The sequence below is a fragment of the Columba livia genome, chromosome 8 (assembly GCF_036013475.1).
Source record: "Columba livia isolate bColLiv1 breed racing homer chromosome 8, bColLiv1.pat.W.v2, whole genome shotgun sequence".
NCBI lineage: Eukaryota > Metazoa > Chordata > Aves > Columbiformes > Columbidae > Columba > Columba livia.
In genome coordinates, this window is record NC_088609.1 from 506,536 (window position 1) to 530,596 (window position 24,061).

Genomic DNA, 24,061 nt, shown 5'->3' on the forward strand with positions numbered 1-24,061 from the left:
CCCGGGAGGAATACGGAGGTGTTGCCAGAGTACGCAGGTTTGGAGTTTGGAAGAGCAAAGCTTGGGTGGAGCTGAAAACACTGAGGGATTAGAAGGGCTTCGGTTAAGTACATCAGCATGAAAAGAAAGGCTAAGGAAAATGTGAGCCTGCTGTTCAACGACGATTGCTGAACTTGGTCCATGGAAAATTTATGGAGAAAATCTTTCTGGAAGACCTTTCTGAGCACAGGAAAGAAAAGATGATGATTTGGAGCAGCCAGCATGGATTTACTAGGGGCAAACTCTGTCTAATCAACATTACTTGACTTTCGTGATTTAATGACTAGCTCTGTGGAGAAGCGGGGAATGGTGGATGTCACTTTGACTTTAGGAAGGCCTTTGGCACAATGCTGCGGTATTCTTAGAGTCATGTTATTAAGACAAGGACTGGATAAGTGGGCTTACGAGGTTGATAGATAGTTGCCTGGACTGCTGGGCTCCAAGTCCGACTGGTGAACCAGTGTAGGGATGTCCCTTGGGTTGATTCTGGGGCCAGTGTTGTCTAATGTCTTTATGGAAAACCTGGTTGTTAAGGAGGAGAGCGCTCTTGGGATGCTCACGGGGAATGCCACATCAGAGAAACAGGCTGATACTCTGGAGGGTAAGGCTGCTGTTTAGTGGGACCTGGACAGCCTGGAGAAGTGACTGACAGGATCCTCATGGAGTTCGGTGAAAACAAGGTTGAAGTCCTGCACCTGGGGTAGGGTAACTCCATTTATCCCATCTGATAACTGGCTGAGGACTGACAGGCTTGAACGCAACTTTGTAGAAAAGGGATCTAGGAGTGGATCCAGGGAAGCAATTATTCCCCTCTATTCAGCACTTGAGAGACTGCGCGTGGAGCACTGTGTCCAGTTCAGACGTCTTCAGTGCAGGAAAGACGTTGACATTCTGCAGTGCCAGCAAGACAGTCCAGGGGCTGGGGCACACGGCAGCGTAGGAGGAGAAGCACAGACACCTGGCGTTGGTCAGCGTGGGGAAGATAAAGGGGGAGATGGAGACCTCGCTGCTGTCTACAAATACCTGGTGGGAGGATACAGAGAAGATGGAGCCAGACCCTTTTTGGAGGTGCACAATAAGATGAGAACCAATGGACACAATGGGCAACACTGAAAATTCCTCTTAGACAGAAGGATTTGTTTTAGTTTAGTTGTGCGAGGGGTGAACTGCTGGAATGGGGTGCCTAAGGAAGTTGCCAGACCTCCATCCCCAGAGGTGTTGAAGAGTCAGCTGGACAAATCCTTGACAAAGCTGGCTTAGTTAGGCCTTTGAGCTGGGCTCGGGCTAGCTGACCTCCTGAGGTGCCTTCCAGCCTGAATTGCTGTATGACTGTAGTAACTGCAGGGAGAGGAGAGCTTCGCAAAAAGTTGAAAAAGCTGTCAGCGCAGTCACTGTATGAACACTCCAGTTCTCTAAGTGAGGATTGTTGAGAATGGGACTGGGTGTCAAAAACACCCACCCTATTTATTGCTGGTGAAGTGCATTGCTCCGGATAGTGTGCACCTGCAGGTGTGCGTGTCTTGCAGGAGCAACGCAGAACTACTCAATATATGTCCAAACCATCCAATGCTCATGTGGTTCTCCAATCGTTCATTCTTTATGGGACTCTTTTCTTAGCTCCATTTGTCCTTTACTGTTTGGAAGTGTACGTTACAAGGGTTACTAAACTAAGACTGTTTTCATAGTAAATTTTGCCTTGCACTTCTTTTTAACTAGAAGTCAGTACTGTCTGAAATAAAGTGGTAAATGTGATATTCTATATCTTTTCTCTGTTTTCTCTTTAGGGGATATCAAACATATTCTAGAAAATGAACTTCAGATTCCTGCATCTAAAATGCTGTTGAAAGGATGGAAGACTGGTGATGTAGACGATAGTGTAAGTTTTCCACTATAATTCAGTTAACTGAATTCAGGGTTTCAAACTGAGCGTCTGTGGGTGGGAATGACAATGCGAGAATTGTGGGTTTCAAGCAGTGTTAGATGTCTTGGGTGGCACACGAGGAATTCTTGAAGTAAAACATTGCCAATGCATAGGGACAAATCACTTCACTTGTGTTGTTTTATATAAAACACGGCCCATCTACAAAATGAATGTTATTAAGTTAACAGTAAGTAGATCTTGAAACAAAATATGTGGTGGCATTGTAAATAAGCAGCAATAATTAAAAGAAAAAATAATATGTGAGAATCAGTGGATGTTTAATATTTATAATGATTTTTCTCCCCTCAGACTGTTTTAAAAACTCTACACTTGCCAAAAAATAATTGTCTTTATGTTCTAACACCCGACCTGCCTCCTCCGTCGTCGGCTCATTCTGGGTAAGTCTGTCGGCCGCGCGTGCTGCTGCAGTGACCGGTAGGCGCGTTTCCCGCGAGCCACGCGCGCCCGGCAGCTCTGCCGTCAGCGGGCGGCGTTCTCGGCGCGCTGGGCAGCGCAGGGGCCTGCCGCCGCGCCTCGCTGGTGGGAAGGACGGCGCTCGCGGTTTATAAAGCCTTGGTGTGTACGTGAACCGCTTGTGGCCACTTCGACACCTTCCGGGTGCAATGACTTCAGTTCAACAAAAACCTAGTCCCTGTGCAGCTGAGCGCTGGCCTTTCGTAGCTTACTGCGTTGTTGGTTCATTTGACAGAAAATTGTACACATCATTGCCAACAAACGAGAATTTTTTCTGGAATGTTTGTTACATTATTTTATCTTACCTCCTTAGACTTTACTAGTGTATGTAGATAGGCTAAACAAGCAATTTTCCCTAGCGGATCTGGATGTGTCGTCTTACCGATTTGAATACTCGGTTAATGGTGACTGTGCCTACGTTAGCGAGCATTCCTGAGGATGAAAGTGAGGTGTTATTGATGGGCGGCGGAGCCGTTACGCTGCCGTGCAGGGTGGTTGCGGCGCGCTCCGGCTCGTCCTGCTGCCCTGCCGCCGCGGGCCGGCCCGTGCGCCGAGGAGCGGTGTCCGGGCAGCCGCGGGGTGGCGCGCGGGGCCGGCGGGGCGCGCGGCCCGGGCCCGTCACGCGGCCGGTCGCCGCGCGGGGGCGCCCGAGTGCGCGAGCCCGGGCGCTTCCCGCCCTCGTTCGCGGGAGGACGCGCTGCGGGCGCCGCCGTGCTGCTGCGGGCGGAATGCCCTGGCGATCGACAGAAACAAACAGCTCCTTTCCTGACGACTAGAAGTACTTCATGTGCTACTAAAAGGTACTTGTGCACGTAACCTCCTGCCTGCGGAGGAGATAGGAGTGCTGGTACGAATTATAATAATAAAGAAAAGAAGCTTGAAGAGAGGGAATCGTGGAGTGGTGCTGAACTGGAGGTGCTTACAGGAGCTGTGGTCATGGGGACAATAAACCGTTGTACTTAAGCAGCACGTTGAAGGACAGAGAAAATACTGTGGAAAAACAGTGTAAATACTAATTGGGGTTTTTAAACATCCATCTCCCGTTTCAAAATTCTCTACCCAGGTTTCACTGCACATTGTAATTCGAATTTCTTCACTTCTGGAAAGGAAACTGGGGTCTGAAGAACGTTGTTTATTGCAATTGCAATAAACTATTTAACAACAAACTGTTTAAAAACAGTTCTAGGGCTTTTAAATTGGATGAATAGTTTAAAACAACTTTACTTGCTAGTAAAATCAAAGTGGCTATTACCTTTGCAGTTTATACTTGTTTCATAGTGGAGATTAGTTCTGTGTATTTCTAAGAGAAGGCTGGTAGCTTTGGGATAGCAAATGATGATTAATTAGTGGCTACTTAGGGCTAATTTGAGGCTAGATCATCTCCCTGAAGTCATAAATTCTAGATGAAAGGGGAGGCTTGCCTCCAATTAAAGCATCCATGCAGATCAAAACACATCTAATTGAAGCAATGTTCCAAACCCAGTTACACTGTTTACTGCCTACTGTTAGGTCACTTATTATTCAGATTAGTTTGTTACCCACGATTTTTAAAAGCATCTTGCTCACATCTATTATTAATGGATGTTAAGGAACTTTGCCTTTTACTTTGTGAGTTCATCTGTTGTTTTCTTCAAATGCCTTCTGTTTTGAGCTATAAATAAACAGTAGTGATTTGAGTATCTTCAGAAAGTGGTATTTGAAAGGCCTGAGCTTTCAATACATGGTATTGTATGTATATGCCCTTCTTTAAAAGAGCAGTCTCGTCAGAGCTCTATAAAGCCCAGTTTATGTCTTTCCTTGACGCTGAGGGAGAGCCGTGTCTGAAACGTCCTTTCCACGGCGTTGGCGCAGAGGCGCTGGAGTTTGTTGTGACAGACCGGACGGGCTGAACCCAGAGCTGACTTAAAACTAACGTCTGAATGTGATGGCAAAGTGATCCTGCAGTGTAAGCAGGCAGAGATCTCCTAGGGTGTCTTTGCTCGTCAGTGGCATATCCAGAGCTTTTATAGGCAATAGAAACCCAGCAAATTACCACCCTAAGCTAGTAAATTGAGGTGTAAAGATTAAATTTAAATGTCCCGTACCACCGGTAGGGTTACACACCCTGGTTCCACAGTTTCAGTCAGCAGAGCCATACTTACCCATGCGCGACACCCAGAGCAGCAACCATGTGCTGTGCGAGCTGGTTTCTTGTGGGTTCCTGCCTCGTCCCCGAGGCTGCGGTCACTTCCCCTGAGCTCACCTGTGTGCGACTCTGCTCTCTGTTCTGCCGTGTGTCCTGGAGCACCCGTGTCTTCTGTCTCCGCCTTTCCCGCACGCTGCACAGCCCGCCCCGCCTGTTCTCCAGCCAGCAGTGAGGTAGCATGGAGGCACACGTGCTGCAGGTGGTGCTGTAACCCTCGGCTAGAAGTTGGCTGGCTGGAGTGTCGCAGTGCTGTGCTTGCACTGCAGCCTTTTACTAAGGTGGGTAGTAATTTAGGTCCATTCTTTCTACCCATCTGTCGATTTACACCCAGTCTTTGAGACATTTATGACGCTGTCAGAACTCCTTGAAACTAGTGAAGAAGTTCAAAAGTTACTGTGTGGGACAGGTGGGTGAGAAAGACTTGATTTCCTTGGGAAAGCAGCCTTGAAAGGACGGGTGCCAAAGAATGGCCATCGTTTAGTTGTCCGAGGGGAGGAGAGATCCCTTGCACCGGCTTTGTCAGGTTAGATTCTTCGCTTCCTCAGGGCGATTTTCCTTCCCTTTGTTGCCTCGGTCAGCGATACCCAGTTCAGGTGGAGGTGTTGTTGGACGTGGCGGAGGGGGCAGCATCAAAAGCAGAGGTGTGCAAGTCAGGCCAGAGAGCTGGGTCACCCTCGTCCTCTCCTCTCTGTTGTGCATGTTCTGGGAGGCCCTTGTTCTCTGTTCTTCAGTTGTCGATTTAACGAATATAATGTATTTTATATTTAGACTTTTTTTGCTAAATAGTGAGAGTTTCAGATACTTCATTATACATTTTATTAGACCTGATGTATCATTGGAAAGTTCAAACCTGTTAAAAGCTCTTCGACCAGGTGCATACCGTTGCAATTATTACAAGTAACGTATTTTTGTGAAGGGATAGTAACTTATGTAGGAAACATAATCACCTGTGCGGATAAGGGTAAGAAGCCCCCACGTGTCTCATGGCAGGACGGTTTGCCGCCGGGGGCGTTGCGCTGGGGCGCTGCGGCGAGCGGTGGCGTGGGGGCGCCCGCTAGGAACGGCGTAACCTGCGCCCTGGCCGCTGGTGCGGTTTGGCTGGGGCTGGACAGGAGCGGTGCCTTGCTCTGGTTACTCTGACAGCTTCAGTAAGAATGGTAAGATTAGTGTTTTATTTTCACATCTGCTCAGAAGGCAGTTTAAAAATCCCAAAGTCTAAAATGCAATAGAATGTAAACAAAAGGGCTTCTGCTCATTTACATGTTAGCCAGCTTTGCTATCTGATTGCTGTTTGAACCTAATCTACCACCTCCTGCTGCATTAGCTACAACAAACATTACATTTACATACTGATTTCTTATTTTGTTTTAATGTAAATAATCTGTAATTACAGTAAATTTGGACTTCTGTTGACATGAGCTTGTATAAATCTGTAAGTTTAAAATGGAAATGTTAATTACCTCGTGTCATACCTATTTATATAAAATGCAGAGATTTTGGGAGAAATCTCCATGTGACTGAGAAGGATGTTGCCGAATGGGAAATACTGCATGTGTCTCATAAAGACTTGTGAACCGAAATGGAAAGGAGCACTTGCTGATCATTGATGAAGGATATGCTTTTTGTTTCAAAGCATAACATATTATTAAAATTTCAAAGAAAATGCTGTTAAAAAGCAAACTATTACCTCAGAAATTAAAGCATTAAGGCAGTCACTTAATAATAGATAGAACCAATCTATTTTATGTACTGTTACAGAACAATACAAAAGCAGTAAAACTGGAAGCTTAAAATATATCATAATAAATATCAATACTAGTACCATATTGCTCCAACATTGCATGGACTCTCTAAGCAGCTGCTGTCCACTGAGATCAGCGTTACTTGCAGTAACACGTATTTTGGCTAAATATTGTTTCTGTTCACAATTATTTGACTCGTGGTTTATAAATCGTGCTGTGTTGGAATTTGGATGGAGTGGCTGGTGAATAAACTCCTTCCAGACTCCTGGTTGAGTTTCGATATTTTGAGTGTAGTGAAAAGAAGTAAATCTTGCAACTTTCATTGTGTGAAATGTGAAAGAGGAGTGGATGTGTTTACACAGACCCCAGAGGAGCCTCGGTCCAGCACCGAGCTTCTGTGCAATGGGAGTGTGAAAGAGGAGTGGATGCGTTTACACGTGTGGAGTTTACATCCCCGAGGAGCCTCGGTCCAGCACCGAGCTTCTGTGCGTTGTGCTGTTGCCGATAACTGCTGTGTAGGCAAACCTGTTTTCTTTTGTCTGCTCTTGGACTTGTGTTTAGGTGTAGGCACAGTTTGCAGTGGGGAGAAATGATGCCGATAAGGCTGGCCTACTTTAATCCTGTTTCTAGATTTGCTTGTGCTGCTAATTAATTCTCAGATTAATTAAAATCTGTTAGCACTGATGGCAAAAAAAAAAAAGAGGAAAAAGAAAGAAAATCTGTCTTGACGTTAACGGGACCTGGGGTTTGGCCCTGATTTTTATTTTTGTTTTAATGCAGATGTTTCATCTAGAAGACGGTAATAACTGATAACATTTGCAGGAAAATGAAACAGCTGCAAACACTGAAGTCACGATTTCAGAAATGTGCATTGTGTTTGGCAGTGAGTCTTCTCAGTGCAGGCATGTGCACCCAAAAAGAAATGGAAGTGAGCTTCAGCTTAGCGCCAGTGAGCAGCCTTCCGTAAATACACCTGGTCTGTACGTTTGCTCACAGCCCCAATGGCTGGAAATGCCGTTTCGGGCACGGCGTGCTGCGGGGCTGGGTTCTTCTGGCGCGGGTCATCGGGACCGGCAGGGCCGGTTGTCCCGCCCCGTCCGCGCTGGTACCACGGGAGGTCGCTGGCGCCCGGCCCCGAGGTGCCGCCGCTCCCCTCGCCCGTGACGCGGGAACGCGTGGCCCGGGTCTCACGGCTCCCAGGCCTCAGGAGCTGCAGGGCTTGCAGGCTGACCCCCGGGCTGCTGTGTGAGCAGGAGTAGTCCTCATCACGTTATTTTTCCGAAGAAAGGGTAGATCATTAGCCGTGCACTTTAATTGCTGGCACTCTCAAACTCCATTTTTTCCTCAATATTTTCAAGTTGTGTGATGGTTTTTGTTTTGTTTTGTGTTTGTTTTTTTTTAGCCAGCTTGATTTTCAACCTCTTCTTTGACTATTTGGCTATGAACATGTACTGAGAACTTGTTTGTTAACAGCATTCAGTTCATGTTGTTCAGAAATCCAAAAAGCAGAGTTGTCAGAATTGTTAGTTCCTTCAAAAACTGAGGCTTTCAAATTTAAGGCACTTCATTTAAATGAACCGTGTTTGAAGAGTGCTTTTTCCGTTTCCGAGTGTGCTCTGCTGTCACATCCGGATGGAACAGAAGCGCAAAGCCTTTCCTACAGACAGGTGGTTTGGTCAGCGTGCTGTGTTTTGGCAGGGACTGAGCAGTGTGCCGTGCGTACCCTGACGGGCGGAGCGTTTGACCCAGCCGGCCTGTGTCGTTCTGTTCACGTAACTACAGAACGAAGCCGTGAGGCACGTTGTCAGCTGGCGTTTGGCTTTTCAGAGAGTCAGAAACAGCTATAGCAGCCTTGGGTGGTTCTCTGCGCAGTCAGGGCCATTCACATACGCTGCAATTAAATATGCCATTCACCTCCAGTATTTCCTGAAAACAGATAAAAAATCCGAATTTGAAAAAGCGCAGTGGGATATTTTAGTTGCTACTGAACATTTGCCAAAAGAAAGTGTGATTATGGCAATGCTAAACTTATTAACAATCACATTAGAATTTCCTTTGAAACAGGCATACAGCTTCTCAGGACTACCTTTTTCTTACGTATTTGAAGGACTGTTAGCTATTTTAGGAATTTTTAGGTCTTTTCTTGCAAGACGTTGTGACATGTGCAGCCAGCTTTATGTTCACTGTAGTGGATTTGCCTGAGTTACATTTGTAGTCTCTGTTGCACACTTGGTCCAACCTAGCGTTGACACTGAGTTACATTTATCATCCCTATTGCAAAACCGTAAAGTACCAGAAATAGCACGTGTGATTTTGTTTTGTAGTATGTGATTATTACATTTAAGATGTCACAGAATCCAAATTAAGTTGCTAAGTGAGGATATTTTTGTAAGGTAGTATGGCTTGAGATGTTAAAGCAAATTGTGCATCTCTTGCTGAAGCATCCAGTGAGTGTTGGTGGGTTCCGTATCGTCTGAGCAGCAAAACTGCCGATCAGCCGTTCCAGGAGGAGTTAACACTAACAAACCCGGACTCAAATAAACTGAGTCTTCCTATCTTCTTGTATCTTAAGATACAGCTGTTCTCATCTGCATACAGAGCTTGTCCTTCATTGCGTGTCAAAGTGTTGTGGAACAGAGAAGATGTGACGGTCTGTTATTGTCTTTTAAGAGCGTGTGATGAGAAAAAAAAGAATCAAATAAGCCTAATTTAGTTCCACGTGCTGCTGAACATCGCGTCTGCATAAACATTGCTTGGAAACCCCAGCCACGTTACAGCGCTTGCTGCGACTTTGCAGCCCGTGTGGGATGGTGCGCAGCTGTAGCTGCTGTCTCTAGCAGAGTCCTGCCTCCTCCTTCGAAAAGCAGATAGCTGCGTAATTAGGTACCCAATTAAGCAAACAGGATGCCTTTTTAACATCCAGATGTTTCGTTACCAAGGAAATAACAAAAACCCTATGTTTATGACAACATGAACATATAGTTGGCCTGTTTAATCTTTAATTTTTTTTTTTTTAATTCATATGATTAATGGTGTTTTAATGTACACTCAAACCAATTCGAGCAGAACTAACTTTTCTAAATGCTCAGTACCCACGTGAGGAATTCTGCTGTGGTTCATGTTCCAGTTGTAATTAGCGGGGTTTAAGTGCTTTGGGTGAAACCGAGCGGAAGAATCCCCGTTGGGTTTATCTCCAGGTGACCCCGGAGGAGCGGGAACGCGCTTTGCCGCCTGCTGCTCGCCACCAGCTTTTAGTGCGCGCTGTAGCTTGATATGACGTCTGGTCGTCAATATGCTCACGAGCCTGGTATTAATGGCATTGCGAGTGCTAAATATACCCGATGTTTGTGAAGATAATGTGACTCTCTCCATTTTGAGAATACTTAACATTCGAAGAGCTTTAAAGGCTGCGGTTGCCTTATTAAGGAAGGAGCTGGGGAATGGCCCTTGGTCATTCTCAGCGTGCTTCCCTGCGTTCAGGAGCGAGAAGAGAGATGATAATGTGCCTGGACTTGTCCATATAGAGTTTAGGGTACCCTGGGGTTTTGCATCTAACTGTAAAACAAGCTATAACATGCTTATCCCTGAGCTCCTTGTTTTTCTTTCAACCATTTCAGGGCTCTGCAGGAGTCATTAAATCAAAACTTCATGCTGATTGTCACCCATCGAGAAGTGCAGCGGGAGTACAACCTCAACTTCTCGGGCAGCAGTACCATTCAGGAGGTGAGTGCGGCTTCGCAGCCGAACAATAAACGCAGCTCGGTACAGCTCAGGCCAGCTTGGTAAAAGGGGGTGTACATGCTCTCAGTGGATATTCCCTTATTTTATTAGTCTTTTTTGGTTTAATCAACTGGATCAGCAAGACTGCTGTGATTTGATTAATGACCTTGGCCTAAAAAAGCTTTTCTATTAAATTATGCGGGGAAAAAATGTTCCTTTTTGCATTGTAGTAGCAAAATATACACGCAGTGTTCACTGAGCTGTGCTAGAGTGCTGAGGAAAGGCGATCGTTCACATTGCACTTTGCCCCATGCCCCTTGAAGCTCCCCGTGCCTGTTCTCTGCCCCAGCTCCATCTCCGACCGGAGGCGGCTGTGCCACCGCTGGTCGCGGCCGTCGGGCTGTGATTCCGGCTGCCTCGGCAGCCGCGCGCGTCCGTGCCGGTGGGCGTCACTGCTGTTCTGTGGAACGGCCAGCGAGGGGTGATGTCGCAGAGAACTTCGGCAGAACTAAGCCCTGCAGGAGCAAATAAGCCTGACTCTGGGCCCTCAGAATTTAGACCAAGCAGTCCCTGCACGTTTTTGAAACAGCTTACTGAACCCAAGGGTTGTTGTCTAGTGCTCCATGGTTTTTCTGATGCCAGATGGTTTGGGTGTTATTTTCCGTATAACCCACTGACTTCGGGAAACATGACAAACAATCCAGAAATGTGAATCTTCAGAATTCACATTACAAAATATTAAGATGAAATGTTTGCTTTTCAAATTAAATGTATGTTTGCTATTGGTCTGACACTTCTCTCAGTCTTTTAGGGTTGAACAGATTTTATTGAAGCTTTTCATGTCACATGCTGACATTGTAGACAGAATTATTTTAAGTTCCGTAATATTAGCTGTAGCAGCAGTACAACAATTGATAACGATCATGAATTGTTTTCATTGGGAATCCTGTCATTCCTAAGAGAAATTCTGGTCTTTCCCCTGCATGGAAGCCTGTTTTCTGCTTTACCTTTTGAAACCTGTTATAGTAAGTTCTGAGATTTTCTTAAATACAAACAAACATACACAGTTGCATCAGCTTGTTTTTGAGGGGCCAAACTTGCATGATTTACAATTAAAAATAATTTGAGTATTTATGGAAAGAAATGATCAGAATATTTGGTTTTAGTTTTAAGATGGTGAGATTCTAAAAGAGAACACGTACGTTACGTGTTGTCTGTCCGTTTTCTGCCTGTGCTCTGTCGGTTCCTGGCTGCAGGGAGCCAGGGCGCGGTGGCAGCGCTGGGGACCCAGCCGGCCTTCACGTGCACTGGGGTGTTCTTGTTGTCCGTAATGACAGGTTACAGTCAACGTGGTAACGTACAGAGTCGATCTCTTTTAAAAGTCAGTTATGATTTTCCCCATTAAACAACCAAAACCCCGAAAACCCCCACCCTACCACCTGTAATCAGCGTGAGCATCAGACCTTTCTTTGCCCTTCTACCTGTATGTGAGTACGACACCCCATGCGGTGTTCAAAATCATGAAGACGATTTCAGTCGCTGAAATGGAAGGAGAGCCCAGGACCTTCTGGTGCAGCCGGTGCTGAGCAGGTGAGCCAGCGCGAGTCCCGCGGAAGTCACTGGGAATTCGGCCCAGGTAAAGGGCTTGGCGAGCGTTTGTCTAGTTACAGAAAACACGCACGGTTTTGTATGTTAACTCCCTAACGGCTTTTTAATGTTTCCTTCTTTTAGCACAGAGCGAGCGCTGTAACAAATGACTGAGTCTGGTTGGTGCGCGGCCTGGCGGAGCCGGTGGTACCGTTCCTCGCTCCCTTGTCGCTCTGCTCTCCAGGGACTCTTGGACTGTTTCCTTCACTCTCGTGTTCACACTTTAACAAATTAAGAGTTTACTTTCCTTCTGGTGTGTTTTACAGCGGTGGCAAAGCTCCGTGCGAGTTGCGGTTGCCAACCACAAGAGGGCAGGAAGGACTATTCAATTACTCCCTGAAAATGCCGTTCAGCGTTTTCAAATTAGCTTCTGGTATATTAACAAAAAGGAGTATAATGGCCAAGTTATTGTTTGATTTACAGATAATTGGCATATTGCAGGGAGGAGACTTAATTTCACCCTTTTAAATTAAACAGGGAGATTTAAAAAGACATAAAATATTCATTAATGTTCAGTGATTATAAAGCAGTGGCATATATTTATTCTACCTTTATTACTGTTTCGATGGGGAAAATACTGCAAATATTTCAGAAATCGACTTGGCCATACTGACAAGTTGAAATGTTTAAGCAGTGTTAATGCAATCTACTCACACGCTCTATCCTATGCAGAAAGATTCAAAATGACTGCATCAATTATTCAAAGAAGTGTTTAAAATTCTCTCGGTGTTTTACTGCTTGCCACAGTTGGCTGCAACTGTCTGTCCAGGGCTGCTTCTTGGGTTTGCTGGCGTTATTGGTGCTGCCGGTTTTCAGGAATAGGTGTTTTTCCAAGTGTTTCCAAAACTCCCGCAAGCCCGCACCGAAACCTCGACCCCAGCTCCCCTTAGAAATCGTCCTGGATATTCAACGCCTTGAACGCAAACCCAGCGAGCTGTGCTTTCCTGACGTACCGTTGCTTCGTTCAGTCACCTCTTTTGTTGTTCAGGATGCGTGTTTAGTAGCAAGTGATGTTTGCAGGGATTGTAATTTCAGATACTCTTTGTTTAATGGGGAAGCGGTCCGGCAGAGGGTTCTCGCAGAGAAGCCGAGGCCGCGGTGCTGGTGTCTGATTGCACCGTTCCTTGCCTGTTAGTTCAGAGGTTGAATGTTGGATGGTACTTGAAAATGTTATGGCTTTTTTCCTTTTTCTTTTTCCTTTAAACATGCTTTATCTACATATTCAACGGCTTTCGTATTAATATTTAATTTCTCAGTTTAAAAAAGAAAAGTTACATTCAGTGATATTGATGTGGGATTATGAGCTTATAGGGAATTTCAGCAAGGAAATAAAAACCAACCAAACTTGTCCGAAATTCTGGATACGTGATTTTTGTTGTTTGTTGTGAGAGTCGGGCAGGGCAGTCAGTTGTTAACTCAGAAAGTTAATGAGAACATCTTGGTCTGAATTGCAAATTAACCCGTGTTGCAGGTTTCTGACATCTGTTTGTCTTGTAAAACTGCAATATCAAATTCATTCTGGGCAGATACTGTTCTGGGAAAAGTCACAATTACCTCTTTTCCAAGATCTTCATTTTAACGTGGAAATGGGTGGGTTTTGTGCCAGTTTGGAGGCTGTAAATTAATTTATTTCCAATGAATTATATGGTCAAACGAAGACAATTGTAACAAATGGAACTGATACTTACAAGACTAAAAGGAGTTTTGTGTCTGAATACCTGCTCTTTATTCTGTAAGATAATTTGTAGGTGCTGTCCGTAATTGGAGTGAGAGGATTTTAAAGTTTTGATTTGAGAAGCTGTGCTAAATTGTTATAAGGTATTGGCACATTCAATGTGATTTGTTTTCTCTTGCTTCTTATGAGCTTGTTCTCATTTGGAAATGAACATTTCTACTCCTCACTTCTGCAAGTTGCAGTTATGTTATTCGATGGAGACGAAGGACAGACCTTTTCGGGGGGAATATTGAATGTTTCATGCAAAGCAAGTTTGTCTTCTCGTCCTGGAGCAGACAGACTAATTTGTGACAAACTTGTTGAATTTGAGTTCATCGCGATAGCACGTTTCGCACTTGTTGTTCTGGTCAGTGACACGGGAAGGGAGGACCGTTACCGAACGGGGTGACTGTTACACGCCAGGAGCCTGCTGGCAGGATCAGTCCCGGCGCACAGCGGCTGCGGCGCCAGCTCGGCCCGCAGATAGCGCAGCAGTGCAGCCGGCTGGGTCAGCGCGGGACCGCTGGAGATTCCGCTGGAGAATACCGGGGAGAGCGTGTGCCGGGCACTGTAATTCCTGGTAAAACACGAGACCTGTGCAAACAGTGCAGAGAGGACGGGTCCCTAAGTGCCGGCTGCCCGCGCGCAGCGGCAGCCGCTCCTCGTTCCGTGCTTGGGCGCTGCTGCCCGGCCGGGCGGCGCTGTCACCGGCGGCAGGTAGTGGTGTTCTTTGTTCCCTGCAGGCGGGCGGGCTCGGTGGGCGCGGAGAGCAGCGTGTGCGCGGCGGAGGCGAGCGGCTGCTGCGCGGCCGGGGCCGGTGCGCGCTGCCCGTCCTGCGCCGGCGGGCCAGTGGCGCTTGAGGTCCTTTGTGCTCAGTTTCTCAGAACTTCTGATAGTCGAACGAGTGTGAAACAGGATACTGACCCATCATTTATAAACACTCAAGCAGAAACCTTGCTTAAACGGGCTAAGCAAACACAATATATAAATATAGGTGAGCAGACGAATTACCTTCACCATGCAGAAAAATAATCCAGCTGAAGCCCTTGTACTTCTTTCAGATCTGATTTGTGGTATCTGTACAAAATACTTTCAAGCCAATTGTTGTAGAGTGAGATCATCCCTGGTACAGGTCAGACATTGGCACAGGGACATGGAACGTATATATAAATGATGTTACTTTTAATGTTGTGGCTCAGTAATTAAAATAAAACACGTTTGTCAGATATCAGAATATGGACATGTCCAAGTATAGTACATACATTAACAGTTTGAGAAACAGTTCTGTTATATTTTGGGGTTTTCTACTTGCTTTAAAATTGTTGAAAAGTATTCTCATGCTAATAAAAGTCAGTGACCAACACTTCTTGGGATTTAGTGGGAGGTGCACAGACATTCTGCACAATTGTCCGATTCTTCTCTTAATATCAGAGAAGCCAGTAAAACACATTGTTGTTACACCGATTGTACTCAGGAGACGTACGTTCTTTTTGTGAAATTCGGACATTTTGTTTGCTTTTTAAAGAGATCTGTCAGGTAAAAGTTATCCTCAATGTATAGGAGTCGTAACAACAGCATCCACAATTCAAGAGCCATCGCTGTGGCAGCCTCGGTGTTCCGCAGCGGCGGGTGAGAACCAGCTAGCAAACCAGGCTTTGCCTTTTAAACAAGGGGAGAAAGCCTGTTTTCATAAAGATAAATCGACTTCACGCTTTTTCTTCCTTCCTTTTAGAGGAAACCAGCCCATTGCTAAACTAAAATGTGTTTGCTGAAAGCAAGCCGTGATAAACTTGTAGTAAATGGTCATTTGTTAGGAGTTGCATTAAAAGGAAGTTCCTTGGGAAATAGAGAAAATACCTTGGCCGTACCTGTTCCAAGGGCTGGCGTTGCTGGGCACTTAGAGGTGTTTCAAAGGTATCGTAAAAGGATATAACTATGCTTCTTCTCTTTATGCAACAGAAACAGCAAGAGGAGATAAAGCAAGGGCACCCTTTTACCTCTCTATTAATTGTGAAACTGAATATATTCCTAACAGAACATGTTTCATAACCTGTAATTTGGTTTTGGTGGGTTTGGACGTGCATATCATTAAAGAAACGATCTTCCGTTATCAAAATCTAGTCAACATGGACATTTTTATATGCAAGAAAAGGCAGAGAGTAAATAATTGCACTGGTGACCAATACTGTAATAATCCTGTTTTACAATATGCACTTGACAGGTTGTAATAGTGCTAATTGAAGAGACTAATTCACACTTGCTTCATTCTATTCAAAGGCAAAATCAGCAGCTTGTTTTGCTTTTGACCAGATGGTCCTGATGAACACCTACTGTGCACTTTAAGTGCTTTACTAGAATTACAAAGGCTGGGGGCTGCGTCCCCTCAAAATGATTTGAGGGAGAAAAAACCTCGCTGCTCAATGGATTTGGTGCAACTAAATTAATTCTAGTGGGCCCATTACACACTGAGCCCCCTTTTCAAAGCCTGAGCCTCCTCGTTTGTTCTGTAGCAATGAGAAAGTGAAAGGCAGATTACTGCAAACAGCAATAAAAAAAGTGCTGTGAAAAGGAGAAAAGAGGCCTTGAAGCCTTTTCATATCATTTGGGTTTTTCAAGTGCGTTATTTTTGGGGAGGGTGGGTGTATGAAAAGCCAATTGGAGGTTTTTTTGTTTTAAAGTGCGCTATTTAAGTACTATGAATATAAAAGCAAGAGCAACAGTTGACTGAGTTTACTGTGGTAAAGCTTTGTGTCCAGGGACGAATCAAATGCGGTATAGCCAGCGCTTTGTATTTTCATATGAATGCAGGGTTAGTTTCACAAGACTGTGTCTGTTTGGGATAATTATAATTTAATATTTGCCTTTCATGAAGGTGCCGCTGCCGATATCTAAGGTTTGCTGGAAGCAGGGATTTCTCCGGGCTAGATGCAGGAGCACACAGACTTGAACGGGGAAGGAAGGCGTTTGCTTTCCAGGGCAGGCCCGGCATGTCCGCCGGCCTCCAGCACAGATTATTATAACTAATGAGAAGTCACACATCTGTTAGCTTTCCGTGTGTCAGCACTTGCACGTTTGTGTGTGTGTTTCCATCTCCCCTCGTCCTTTCTCTCGCTCTGTCTCTGTTACGCTGCGTCCATAAGCGTGGTTGGATTGGAGAGAAACTCTCAAAGGATAAGGATCGATTTATTTGAATTTGAAAGTAATGAGGAGTCATTGTTAAAAGTTTGGTTATGGGTTCGGCTCCGTAAATGCTCAGTCATGTGAGTTGTCTTTATTTTAGAAGTAATCATGTTGAACTGAACGGCTTTGCCCATGTAGTTTAAGGATGCTAAGGATTTTGGGGATCAAGTCCTAGTTTAAACCCCTGCATTTTTTAAAAACTGCAATTAAAACCAACGCGTGCTCTTCTGATTTTGAGTATTCGCTGTGGTTTACTCTCAGGGCGGGAAATCTCGATGCAAGGCTGCTCTCCTGGCCGCCGTGGAGGCGGCTCTCGGGGCGTGGAGCACCGGGCGGCTCTGGGGGCGCAGAGCACCGGGCGGCTCTGGGGGCGCGGAGCACCGGGCGGCTCTGGGCGCACCGGGCGGCTCTGGGGGCGCGGAGCACCGGGCAGCTCTGGGCGCACCGGGCGGCTCTAGGGGCGCGGAGCACCAGGCGGCTCTGGGCGCACCAGGCGGCTCTGGGCGCACCGGGCGGCTCGTGGCTCTGGGCGCACCGGGCGGCTCTAGGGGCGCGGAGCACCGGGCGGCTCTGGGCGCACCGGGCGGCTCTAGGGGCGTGGAGCACCGGGCGGCTCTGGGCGCACCGGGCGGCTCTGGGGGCGCGGAGCACCGGGCGGCTCTGGGCGCACCGGGCGGCTTTGGGCGCATGGAGCACTGGGTGGCTCTGGGCGCACCAGGCGGCTCTGGGCGCATGGAGCACCGGGCGGCTCTGGGCGCACCGGGCGGCTCTGGGCGCGCGGGCCGCTCCGCGGTCCGGGCTGGCAGCGAGCGCTGGTGCCCGCGCAGCCGCGGTAGCGCCTTCGGAAAGGAAAAACTCAGCTTTGCGTTTTTGCAATTAAAAAGTCAATTTACATCCTGTAAGTGAAAGCGTACTAGTGCACGGTTCAGCCTTTCTGTCCTGGGCTAGCTATAATAGGATCACTAACTGCATGATATACACCGGTATTAAAAAACACCGTTGAGTCATTGATTTGTTTTCAGACAATGAAATTTGTATTTGTGCAAATTATAGTAGGCTCAGCGTTGTCTCATGTTTTCTCATCAAACAACCCAATTATACTTATAAATAGTGAGGTGCTAATGAACTGTTGTTCTGGAAAAGTTGTGGTTGTTGTTTCCCTGATAGGAAAGGAAACACTTCACAATTTGAGTGTTTGCTCGGGGAGAGAATGTTTGAAAATATGGTACTTGTGTAAATCGTGTTGGCGGTATCACTTTAAATACACAACAGAAGCTCATCTAAAACCCCATCGGTTCATATGGAGCATAACTAGATTCTTGACATTGCAAATTGCTCACTTAATTTGGAACTGATGGTTTTCTTTTATTCACTGATTTACAGAAGTTTTTTTCGGTAAGAGTTTATGTTTTGGTTTAACGTTTGTTAGTGCATTTATTTACTACAAAGAGGAAACTGTTTGGAGAGCATGAGGATATTTCATGTAGCAGTTGTGGAGATGGACTGAACTGGTGAGCAGCATTGGTGCAGCTGCGTGGTGCAGCGTGGTGCAGCCGTGTGGTGGTGCAGCAGTGCGGTGCAGTGTGGTGCGGTGCAGCGGTGCAGTGCGGTGCAGCGGTGCAGTGCAATGTGGTGCGGTGCAGCAGTGCGGTGCAGTGCGGTGCAGTGTGGTGTGGTGCAGCAGTGCGGTGCAGTGCGGTGCAGTGTGGTGTGGTGCAGCAGTGCGGTGCAGTGCGGTGCGGTGCAGCAGTGCAGTGCAGTGCAGTGCGGTGCAGCAGTGCAGTGCAGTGCAGTGCGGTGCAGCAGTGCGGTGCAGCAGTGCGGTGCAGTGCGGTGCGGTGCAGCAGTGCGGTGCAGTGCGGTGCAGTGTGGTGTGGTGCAGCAGCGCGGTGCAGTGCGGTGCGGTGCAGCAGCGCGGTGCAGCAGCGCGGTGCGGTGCAGTGCGGTGCAGTGTGGTGCGGTGCAGCAGTATGGTGCGGTGCAGCGGTGCGGTGCAATGTGGTGCGGTGCAGCGGTGCGGTGCAGTGCGGTGCAGTGTGGTGTGGTGCAGCAGCGCGGTGCGGTGTGGTGCAGCAGTGCGGTGCAGTGCAGCAGCGCGGTGCGGTGCAGTGCAGCAGCGCGGTGCAGTGCGGTGCAGCGGTGCGGTGCAATGTGGTGCGGTGCAGCGGTGCGGTGCAGTGCGGTGCAGTGTGGTGTGGTGCAGCAGCGCGGTGCGGTGTGGTGCAGCAGTGCGGTGCAGTGCAGCAGCGCGGTGCGGTGTGGTGCAGCAGTGCGGTGCAGTGCAGCAGCGCGGTGCGGTGTGGTGCAGCAGTGCGGTGCAGTGCAGCAGCGCGGTGCGGTGCGGTGCAGCAGTGCGGTGCAGTGCAGCAGCGCGGTGCGGTGCAGTGCAGCAGCGCGGTGCAGTGCGGTGCAGCGGTGCGGTGCAATGTGGTGCGGTGCAGCGGTGCGGTGCAGTGCGGTGCAGTGTGGTGTGGTGCAGCAGCGCGGTGCGGTGTGGTGCAGCAGTGCGGTGCAGTGCAGCAGCGCGGTGCGGTGTGGTGCAGCAGTGCGGTGCAGTGCAGCAGCGCGGTGCGGTGTGGTGCAGCAGTGCGGTGCAGTGCAGCAGCGCGGTGCGGTGCGGTGCAGCAGTGCGGTGCAGTGCAGCAGCGCGGTGCGGTGCGGTGCAGCAGTGCGGTGCAGTGCAGCAGCGCGGTGCGGTGCAGTGCAGCAGCGCGGTGCAGTGCGGTGCAGCGGTGCGGTGCAATGTGGTGCGGTGCAGCGGTGCGGTGCAGTGCGGTGCAGTGTGGTGTGGTGCAGCAGCGCGGTGCGGTGTGGTGCAGCAGTGCGGTGCAGTGCAGCAGCGCGGTGCGGTGTGGTGCAGCAGTGCGGTGCAGTGCAGCAGCGCGGTGCGGTGCAGTGCAGCAGCGCGGTGCAGTGCGGTGCAGTGCAGTGCGGTGCGGTGCAGTGTGGTGCAGCGCTGGGCTGCCATGCACGGAACTGCTGGCCAGGAAATGCTCGGGTGCAGTTTCAGACCCGAGTGAGCGGTGTTTGCCTCTGTCCGGTCCGCAAAGCCATTCCTTACCCATTTGGAATTATATTCTTATGTCTGTGTGAAACATGAACTTGGAAAGTTCGGGTGTGGTTTTGTTTTTTGAAACGAAGAACCGTGGGCATAAACTGAAGAGCCTCGCACTCATTTAAGGGATAAAACGGCCTCATAATCACCCTCAAGGAATCCCTGTTACTGTTTTTAAAGAGGGTTATAGAAGCTCTGGGCAAACATTCGCAATAAGTGGCGAAATGTATGCCTTGCTTTGTGACAGTTGCGTGACCAGACAGTGGGGTGCAGGATTGTTATAAGGTTTTTACAGCTGCAGGCAAAAAGCATCTGTTCCTAGAAAAGCCCTCATTGTTTAATTTGTCGCTGACTTTTCCATGCTGCTGGTACCGGTCTCTGGATTAGGTGCCACTGAGATGAAATTTGTGTCCGTTGCTCCCCAAGGCAGCTGTCGCCATGCGAGGCCTTGCAGCTCAGGGAAGGCAATCAAAACGCCTTTGATACCAGGTCATCTCGGTGGGCTGGAGGGCGCTCAGCAGGAATTTCGGCAGCGCTGTCTGGTGGGTAGCCGGGCCGACAGCCTCTGTGCTTGTTTAACAGCTCTTCCAGGGCTCGCTAGCGGCTGTTACTCCTCGGAAACGGGGAGAGGGGCTGCTAAACTGCACTGCTTTGTCTTTTCTCTGTACTTCACGTTTTTTGATTGAACAGTTATTGTGGTATTACGTTACATACACTCCGTGTGTATGTGTCTGGTTCTCTACAGCGAAATCGAATTATTGACAAAAATCCGGGAAAACTGCCATTTTTGAAAGAGCTTCCATTTCTTTCCTTCAAAGTTTTCAGTGAATTAAAAATGAAAGAGCATTTCATTTTATGTGGCCCAGACTTGTGTTAATTTCTACCCAGCTGGTCTAAAATGATTGATACAAAGCCAAATTTGTGGCTGCCTGCATTACAAAGTCTGTAATTTGCTAATGAATTATGATAATAATCTTTCATCATACATGAAAGATTTAGACAAACAATTTACTAACTATATAGTTTGATCACAATTTTTGGGTTTGTACCAAGCCTCGAATCTGCTTTATTTTTCGCTGCGTCGATCAGCAGACCAAGGCGAACTGGTTCCCCTGGTTTGGACGCAGTGGTGCTGCGATGCGCGCGGGGATGGCGGTGCGCGGCAGAAACGACGCGAGCCTGCGCGGTGAACCTCCGCTCCTAACGAGCACGCAGGTCGAACCAGCCGGTTTCCTACTAGACAAGCGTCACCCGGGCACGGCACGAAGGGTTGGTTGAGACTGCATCAGCTGCTGGAGGGACATAGAAATAAATGAGGACAGGGCAGGGATGTTTCTCAGCCTGCTCTGGGTATGCTGGAGGCAAACTATCTGAAGCGTCGCTAGACACAGCCACAGGGCAAGCTAAGGTTAGAAAGAGTGGCAAAGAGAAGCAAATCCTGCAGGACAGGGGAAGCTGCCACAGGATCCTGCGAGCCTGAGGACGTTCGTGGTTACCGGCACCTCATGTCAGCAGCCGTTATCTCGAACCTCGTGCGGACAGTGCCCGCAGCAGGACGCGGGCACGGAATGAGCACGTGTCCCCGTACGGAATCTGCTCGTGTCTGGTCATCTCGGGGAGCAGACCCTCCACCTTCTGACCAAAGGTTACTGCCCGGCTCCGCAGGACTGGCCTCTGTATCGGGTATTTTACTTTTCCAGTAGTGAGCAGCACGGGCGAAAGCAGAGGAGCTTTCTGTTCCGTGCCCTCTGACTTTCCTCTGTTCTGCGAGTAGCCTCCACCATTTTTCTGCTCCTCTTGAGCTCAGTTGAATGGATGTAAGTGGACATCCTTTTGATGTCCATCCTAGAAAAACAACACACCAAACAGGAAAACCCACAAGACCTAGTTCATACCTCCACTGCCGCCATTATTGCTTGTGCTAAACTGACTTCAGGGGTTTTCCAACTTTAGGTATTTCTCTTCAGACCGTGAATTACCTGAAACAGCTGGTTCCGCACCCCAGAACTGCACGCGTGTAACTGCCCCAAGCAGAGTCACCGTGAGACACCCGTGGCTGCTGATACGTGGAGTGTTGTCTGATCCGCACAAAGGCAGCAGAAATAGAGACTGGGAGTAGAGGTGAGAAAGTGGGACAACCCGCAGTATCGAGGCAGTGCCATCAGCGCAAGGACCTTGTGAAAAGGTTAAATATATGTTCCAGTATTTAATATGGATCAGCAATACATGAAGAAAAAGGCAAAGAGCAGTGCAAAGAGCAAGGATTTTTTTTCCTTCTATTTTTCTACAATTTCTCTGTAAGGGAGAGCATCTTCCCGCAAATCTGTGCTTACAAATGGAGTAAGTCCCCTGCCTGGCTGTCACACAGCGTGCCTGTACCTGCCGCGCTCCAGCCAAAAAGGGAAACGGAGGAAGGAATGGTGAACCCTAAGAACTGACATAACTTCTGCCCTTTCATTCACAGCGTCAGGGCAAGCTGCAGCATCCCAAGTATCTCTGCAGTTTCTTACAGGAGAAACAGAAAGACAAAGCTCTTCCATTTTTCTCAGACGTATTTTCCTCATTTCTGATGACAGGCCACCTTTTACTGAACTCAGCAACTCTGCAACAGTCTTACTTAAGAAACGTTGTGAGCAGTGTTCGTTTCCCATTATTAGTGTCCTTGTAACCGTGAGCTGAATTTCAGTTCAACGTTCCCCTCTGTATCCTGCATAAACTCCTGTTTGCACTTACTCGGAGTGTTCCTCTTTTTAGGAGGACTTATTTCTGAATAATTCAGAAGTGGGCAGTGTCAGTTGTGCTTGGGTGAGGGTGGGCAGTGTCAGTTGTGCTTGGGTGAGGGTGGGCAGTGTCAGTTGTGCTTGGGTGAGGGTGGGCAGTGTCAGTTGTGCTTGGGTGAGGGTGGGCAGTGTCAGTTGTGCTTGGGTGAGGGTGGGCAGGGTCAGTTGTGCTTGGGTGAGGGTGGGCAGTGTCAGTTGTGCTTGGGTGAGGGTGGGCAGGGTCAGTTGTGCTTGGGTGAGGGTGGGCAGTGTCAGTTGTGCTTGGGTGAGGGTGGGCAGTGTCAGTTGTGCTTGGGTGAGGGTGGGCAGGGTCAGTTGTGCTTGGGTGAGGGTGGGCAGGGTCAGTTGTGCTTGGGTGAGGGTGGGCAGGGTCAGTTGTGCTTGGGTGAGGGTGGGCAGTGTTTTGTGTGTTGGCAATTTCACCGATAATTTCTCTCTCTTTTTCCCCTCTTCTTTTTAAGAGTGTTTTCCTCGGTTTCTTTTTCTGGTCACCCCCACACTTTTCTTTCTCAGCGCTTTCTCGTTCCTGCTTCCCGTGTTCTGGTTTATTGACTCTGGCAGTTTTTAATGACTAACTTGTAAGAATTTCTTCATTGTTTCATGTTTTAAAAAAACCATCAGTATGGCTTATCTGTCTTAACTGTTCTAAATACTGTTTTCTCCTTACAGTTCAGAAAAACATACTGTAAATCAGAACCTTTTAATTATTATGCTGTTTATAGTTATTTTCTGCAATACGGGGTGCTGAGTATGTTGAATTAACCTGAGAGCTGTCCCTGTGTGAGGGCATCATTGACTACGGGGCTTGCGTGGCAGCTTTTGAGCAGACTGAATTTTCACAGCCTACTGTCCGAATATCAAATGACATGCTTCTCTGTCAATTAAATTGTTATTCCTGATGTTAACTTCCATAGTTAAATAAAATTACACTTTCTGAGGATTTAGAGAAGTGGTTTTACATTTTTGGTGTGCTTTTGTCGGTGTGTATTTCCTCCACTGACTTTGCATAGCTCCGCGTGTCCTTGAGGAGCTGCTGTTGTGTCAGCGCCGTCGCAGGGAGGCCCGGCGGCGTAGCGGCACGTGTAGCGCCACGGCTCGCCGGGCCGCGGCGAGCAGCTGCGACCGCGGCACTGAGCGCGTGTGCTCTGCGCCTTTCGCTGCACGTTAGTGCTCGCGTTTGAAATACGCGTGTAGTGTAAATGCAGAAGTATATGACAATTAATAATATTTCGTGGTTTATGTTTACCTAGTATGTGCTCTGCATTTTAATTCTTAATGTTATCTGCTTCTTTAGTAATCTTGAGTTAGTGTTCCAAATGTATTGATTCAGAGGGGTTTGTCACTTGGTTATTAAGGTTTGATAGACGTTTACATCCTGGCGGCAGGTTCAGTTTGGTCAGTAGTTGCCATCTTTTCATGCAGCCATTTTGTTCTTCCAGATCCCAGGCCAGTTTCAAACATCTGTGTCACCTTTATGAATGTTTGTGTTGTAGTGAAAAACTTATAGCATAGGACACTGCTTTAATAGTGGTTTACAGCTCAGAACTGCTCTTTGCAAAAACACCGCCTAGTTTTAAAATAAAGGTGTGCTTTTAATATGATTT

At 47.8% G+C, this 24,061-nt stretch overlaps 1 protein-coding gene across 6 annotated transcripts in view; it reads left to right on the forward strand.

The window, feature by feature from the left end:
• FAF1 (Fas associated factor 1) overlaps positions 1-24,061 on the forward strand; it is a 152,884-nt gene that overhangs the window by 36,921 nt on the left and 91,902 nt on the right. For all 6 annotated transcript variants that reach the window (XM_065071395.1, XM_065071396.1, XM_065071392.1 and 3 more), the window contains exons 5-7: positions 1,824-1,915; positions 2,270-2,358; positions 9,979-10,084. In XM_065071395.1, the coding sequence (XP_064927467.1) occupies positions 1,824-1,915; positions 2,270-2,358; positions 9,979-10,084 (287 nt within the window). The remainder of the gene's footprint in view (positions 1-1,823; positions 1,916-2,269; positions 2,359-9,978; positions 10,085-24,061) is intronic.